Here is a 6,250-nt window from a genome sequence, read left to right as displayed (position 1 = left end):
GAGCTGGGAGGTGCATGGCTGTGAGGAGGAGGAGGAAGGAGGCTGGAGGACCACTCGAAAAGCTGAGAGGAGCCAACGCAGAGTGAAGGGGAAGTGAAAGAGGAAAGCAGAAGGAGAGGAGGAAGAGGGAGGGCTAGCATGTGGTCAAAGAGGAGCGAGGAAGACGGGTGGAGGGGAGGTCTGGCCAGTTAGGGACAGAAGAAGAAGAAGAAAAGGGGAAAGAGGAGAGAGAGAGAGAGAAAGAGAGCACATGGACACAGGAAGTCTGGCGCTTTCCATTCACATGCCAAGTCATCAGATGGTGGTGTGTGTTCACACCCGGAGATGTCGCAACCAAACGCACCCCACTCCCTTCAAATCACTGCTACCGACAATAAGCAGCTGTTCACATGTTGGATGAGAGTTGGAGATGAGACAAAAGTCTTCTGTCAGTGCAACAAATGGGCTTCAGAACAATGGCACGCTTCCCTCAAAACTCCAACAGCATCGATGAGAGTTTCAGTTAATAAATCCTATTCAAATTATTTTTTATCTCTCAGTTGATGTGACCTTTCAGACGGCTCAAATATTGGTCACAGTTAGTCCGAGGTCAATTTGATTACACACAGCGAAACATTCGGAGTCACATATTTAAATGAGGTGCCGTAGCTTGCTTGAAATATCAAAGCAGGCGCAAGAGTCTAATTTGTAATGGAAATGCTTTTATGACTTTACTGGCTTTACTTAATGACTTAATGCCTTTAATGCGTCAACACATTTCAAACAGTCAGACTCATTTAACTCATTTCTTTGGCCTTGCTGCATATTTTATTTTTAAGTTAAGATAAGTGCAGCACTGATGTGGGTGTCGAGGTTGACGTTAAATGTGATTTTTATATAATTTGTGTGGAATTTTTTTATATAACTGTTGGGTTATTTGGTCAAATTAAAATCTAATCACAAGAACTAGTGATAGACACAACGAGCTTCACCTTAAAATCAGTCACAAATGTACATGTGGTATTTAAAAGGATTCTATTATTAACAATCAGTGTGAAATAATGGGTTTTAAAAAGCTACGAGCCACATTTGAAAAAAAAACATAACACTGGCTCAAAACAACCATGGTATTCAATCAGTGGGCGCTAGGTAAATTAACCCAAAAGACAATTTGGATTTTAAGTGTATATGTGTTTTGTTTCTTAAGATGAATTGACATTTTACTCTCTGCTCCATCCACACTGCGTCCAACCACAGCTCTGCTGGCTGTAGCCTCCACCAGCTGTCTCCTGCACACAGGGGGTCGTCTTGCACGCTGCACCCGGGATGTGCCCCCTGTATCCTGGGTAGCGCTGGTGAGGTGAGGGGGATGGGGTCTGTCTGAGGCTCATCCACTGCTGACTCATCTCACACACACACCACACCACACACACCACACACACACAAACGTTCACACAGGCAAACGTCTCCCCTCTCTCTCTCTCTGTCTCTGTCTCTCTCTGTCTCCCTCGCTTTCACTCTCTCTTGAGAGGCAGCGGAGGAGACAGGCTGAGGAGTCGGGGATGGCGGCCAGTGGGTGCCGTCAGGCAGTGGTAATCTGACTGGATTACCAACCAGGTGGAAACATTCAGCCTCTCGACTCCCTCTGCTCCTCCTCCCCCTCCTCCTCCCTCTCTTCCTCTGTTCCATCCATCTATCATTTACATGCTCATATTCTCTTTTCACCCTGCTCTTTCTTTCTTTCGTATATAGGGCCTTTAACATAGTCCGTAAACCCCACCCCCCTCTGCACACACACACACACACACACACACACAGATATATATCTGCACTACAGACCTCAATGTCTCTAATTGTACAAGCATGTATGACATGCACGGAGTCTTCCAAATCCAGGTACGCACACACACACACACACACACACACATACAAACACATACACACACACATCATCTTTTCTCTCTGCGTCAGGCAATTTGTTTGTGTGAGAAGGTGTGTGCAGGTAGGAGGGTGAAGGGGCGTGTCTCATCTGTGCTGCCATGACGATCAAAGCCAAGAAACTTCCAGAGAAGAGAGGCATTACTGACAGCATCATGATGAATGGACAAGGCGGCAGCATGTACACAACACACACCCCACACACACACACACACACACATACATACAGCTACACACATTTACAGCAAAGAATCGCAGGATTTAGCTGCAGGATCTTGTACTTCACTAACAAGACTGAACGGGAAGAAGGGAGAGAAAGTAGAGAGAGAAAAGAAGAAGAAAAAGGTCAAAGAGAAGAGATTGGGGGAGAAGAAAGAGAGAAGCAGCACAGAGGTTATCTAGTCTAACCAAAACATTCTGATTATGGTTGATTACTTTTTCAAAGCACAAAAAACAAGCAGCTTAAGATAGAAACCCTTTGTACTATGTGTGTACTATGTGTGTGTACAGCTGTGCATGTGTGCGCACATGTGACATGAATGTGCGTCTTTCTGTCTGTATTACCAGGTCACACACACACACACACACACAGTCATGTAAACAAAAACCGTCTGCTGTCTGGGAACTGACACACCTGTTCAATGACAAGCTTTGCCACGCCCTCCATAATACTGCACACCTGTGCTACTGCAGGCTAAACCTAACCTTAATCACACGTAAGTACACACACACACACACACACTTGCACAACTACTGCCCAGAGGGCTAACATCACAGAAAAAAAGGGAAGAAAGGGAAGGGAGACTGGAATAAAAGCAAAGCAGTGAAACAGGGAGGGGAAAGAGAGATAAAGGCGTTCCCACTGCTCCTATCAGTAATCTAAACGCCTGTGTAATATCATTGTGGGGTTTATCAAATGGGGGCTGAATCTTATGGCGTTGGTATGCGGCTGTCATTCCATCACCTTGTCAAGCGTGACCATATTCAAGCAGACACCCTGCTGATCTAAATAAGAGGCTTCAGCAAATTGATGGATTGCAGGTTTTCCGGGATATGAAGAAGAAACGGGGGGGAATGAAAAGTTGTTGTTTTTTTACTTTGAATTACTGTAAGTGATACACCCAGTTGGGCCTTGTGAGAAGGTAAAACAATGTGTGTCTCTTTCCAAAGATCTGTAACAATCCCTTCCCCCTTGCAGCCCCCCTCCTGCCATGGTATGGCCAACCCCGCATCATACCTACCCCTGTGCCGAGGGCCTTGGGCCAGGCATACAGCTTTCTGAATCTCTAAGGGGGGCAAGCACAAAGGTAACCCCCATCCTAACCTTCCAGCAAACACACACACGTACCCCAACCCCCATCCCAAAACAACAATCCTCTATGCCCATCATGTCAGTCAAAACCCCATCAGGGACATGCATGGAGAGTCTGGATATCTGGAATCTCAATACAGTGTCATGCACCTTGAGACCCAGTGAGAGGCCCTCTTGAATATATTTCAATAGCATTATCACCCTGCATTACTACGCTTTTTTCCCCCTTTCAACATTACAGAATCATCTTTAAATTGGACCATGATATGTGTCAGCGGGTAGCATTATCAGTCAGAGTGGAGTATAATCTGTCTAAATCGTTATGCAGGTTAGATGTGTGTTTGTTAAAACAAATCTCACCATCAGCTAGAGGTTTGAGCACGACATGGCTGTATTTTTGGTTAAACCATTTCAGTCAACTTTAAAAGAGACACACAGCTTAATGCTTATGAAATATATAAAATGTTCTATGGATGTAAAATAGACCATAGGCTACTGTACGAATAACTGTGTTGTATATATAAATATAATGTAGAACTGCAATTATGTAAATGATATAATATGTATTATACCCTAATACATATTTGTATTGCAGAATAATACTATCTTGTACACATTACATTTACACTAACACATGTATTACACACATAAACGATTAAATGTGTTACATTTGGGATATATTGTAATATATATTTATATGTATGTATATATTTCAAAAATTCCTAAATTGTGAAAAATTACAAATATAAATCTTGTACTATTAGTCCTACATATGTTGTGAATTGATTTTAGAAAATAAAAGCGTCCATCCACACTACGTAGCCTACATTTGTAGCAAACTTGCACATGTGCTCTTTAAGTTTAGGCTCATGAAGTGTAAGAACAGGTTTATGATAATATTATTTTAAGCAGGCTTCCTTCACGTCAAGCAGCAAAACCAGAATCAGGACTTCAGGCACACCGATTGTCAATCTGGCTCAGTTTTATATTTCTGCAAACAGTGCGACGAACTCAATAGGTTTATTTGGAAATGTGGATATTATGTAGGCTTTTTTTGTTATAAATTTTTTTGAAGAGTTCAAATTTCGCACTGGTCGTCTGCTACGTTTTTATTAATTTTTTTTTTTTTTTTAATTTTTGTTGCTGTTGTGTAAAACTAATGAATATGCAAATGAGCGGGGACAGAGGATGTGTGGATCCTATCACACAACAGACGAAATCATTCAGATATAGGCCCGAGTCCCGACGTGTATTTAAAGAAGCCGCTGCATTGGCAAATGGTAATTAATGAGATTTCTCATCGGGCACGTTTACATTCATCCAGTTAGTCCGGTTTATAGCCACTGTACGATTTCGAGCAGAGGCTTTCTTTTCTTTCTTCTCTCGCTCTCTCTCTCTCTCTCTCACACACACACACACACACACACACACACACACACACATACCCCCCGCCCCCTCCCCTATTGAGACAGGATACCAAAGCTACTTGTTAAATCTAATGCATGCACTGTCAACTCATTCGCACCCCGTCACGTCCCCGCTCAATATAGAAACCGGATTTTCTGGTATTACCCGCACCTCTATTACCAAAGCTGCCCATCCACTCCCCCCACGAACCAGCACATACCCCGAACCCAGCAGCACCAACCCCACCGTGCTCCTGGAGCCACACCACCGCACGTGGAAGAAGAGGAAACGTTGCACAGTAGTCAGCTAATAGCTTTAATTTATTGTTTAATGGGAAATATAAGCAGTGGAATTACCCAATTCTAATTAATTACAATGATTAGTACTTTACTAATTGATGAAACCCTATAAATCTATGACAAGATTATGCTACTGGAAACGCCTAATAATCCCAGCGTGATCAAAACGAATAATCCTAGAAGATTTCTGAATTATTAAATAAATAAAATGAAAGGTTCAAAGTCTAAAACCAAAAAAAGGAAGGTACGCCGTAAATTTAAAGTGAATCTAATTTACCAAGTTTTAATTAAAGAGGGAAATGTCCCACAGTGTTCTATATTTTGCTTTTACGCGAGGCTTGACTAATCAATTATAGTCATGTATTTATTTCAATGTAGGGCTATGCTGTAACACACAGAAAACAGCTATGTCATAAACAGTTAATTGCATGAAGTAAAACATAGAACTCTTTAAAATGCCTGCGCATCTTTGCTAATTTCTAAATACCCACAAATTCTGAACAATTTCCTTCTCCAGTAAATTCCACTTCGTCTCAAAGAGCTTTACGGTTTCCCAAGTTTGTAATATGGAGAACATATGCTTCAGACAAAAGAGAGTAACTGATTTTTTTTGTTTTTAACCCACACCTTGTCATTGAAAAAAAACTGCATTCAAAACTGACCTGAGTGCGGACCCATGGAGAGGTGGGATGAGTAGTATTTCCCAGGCTGGAAGTGAGCGGGGTGCTGCACGGAGCCGTGGCCGCCTGGCGCCATCCGAGACGCGGCGCTGTGAACCAACACGCTCCGCTCCGTCAGGAGGTGGTGCGGAGGAGCGAAATCTCGGCTTTCCATCCCGGTGAGAACCCGATAAATCCCAAATCCAAAGTAAAATCCGGAGGCACCGAAGGTCTCAGGCACCCAGATGCAAAATAATCCCTTTTATGAACTTCGGGCTCCCCTCGCATTGAGCGGAGTTTGGGCTTTGCAGGGTAGAAACTGAGTCCCCGTCATGTCCTACAAAGGAGAGAGCAGGAGACGCGTCAAAGCGCTGACAATAATGAGCCAACCAGGGATGTAGTGCTGAAGAAAAGGCTGAGCTGAGAGACGGTCGTTGTTCATGTTTAGACAAACAACCAGTATTTACGAAAGCCATTCGAATTTCACAAGAAAACGTTTTAAAAGGCCACATTTACATTTCATTCTCACTAGTTTACGACGATTTATGCCAGCCAAGGAAGGTGAGAAAAGTCAGTACGGCAGATGAAAAGGTGACTGAACTGAGTTAATGTGGATTTACCCTTCACCTCATCGTTGGCCCCAACAGGAGGTTTTG

General features: G+C 43.0%; 1 protein-coding gene across 3 annotated transcripts in view; it reads right to left on the bottom strand.

Annotated features, from left to right (window-relative positions):
- Nucleotides 1–6,250, bottom strand: part of bahcc1b (BAH domain and coiled-coil containing 1b) — a 64,301-nt gene that overhangs the window by 47,034 nt on the left and 11,017 nt on the right. For all 3 annotated transcript variants that reach the window (XM_032502053.1, XM_032502052.1, XM_032502054.1), the window contains exon 2: nt 5,598–5,931. In XM_032502053.1, the coding sequence (XP_032357944.1) occupies nt 5,598–5,769 (172 nt within the window). In that variant the 5' untranslated portion in view covers nt 5,770–5,931. The remainder of the gene's footprint in view (nt 1–5,597; nt 5,932–6,250) is intronic.

Source organism: Etheostoma spectabile, chromosome 21 (genome assembly GCF_008692095.1).
Source record: "Etheostoma spectabile isolate EspeVRDwgs_2016 chromosome 21, UIUC_Espe_1.0, whole genome shotgun sequence".
NCBI lineage: Eukaryota > Metazoa > Chordata > Actinopteri > Perciformes > Percidae > Etheostoma > Etheostoma spectabile.
This window is presented reverse-complemented; position numbering and strand designations above follow the sequence as displayed.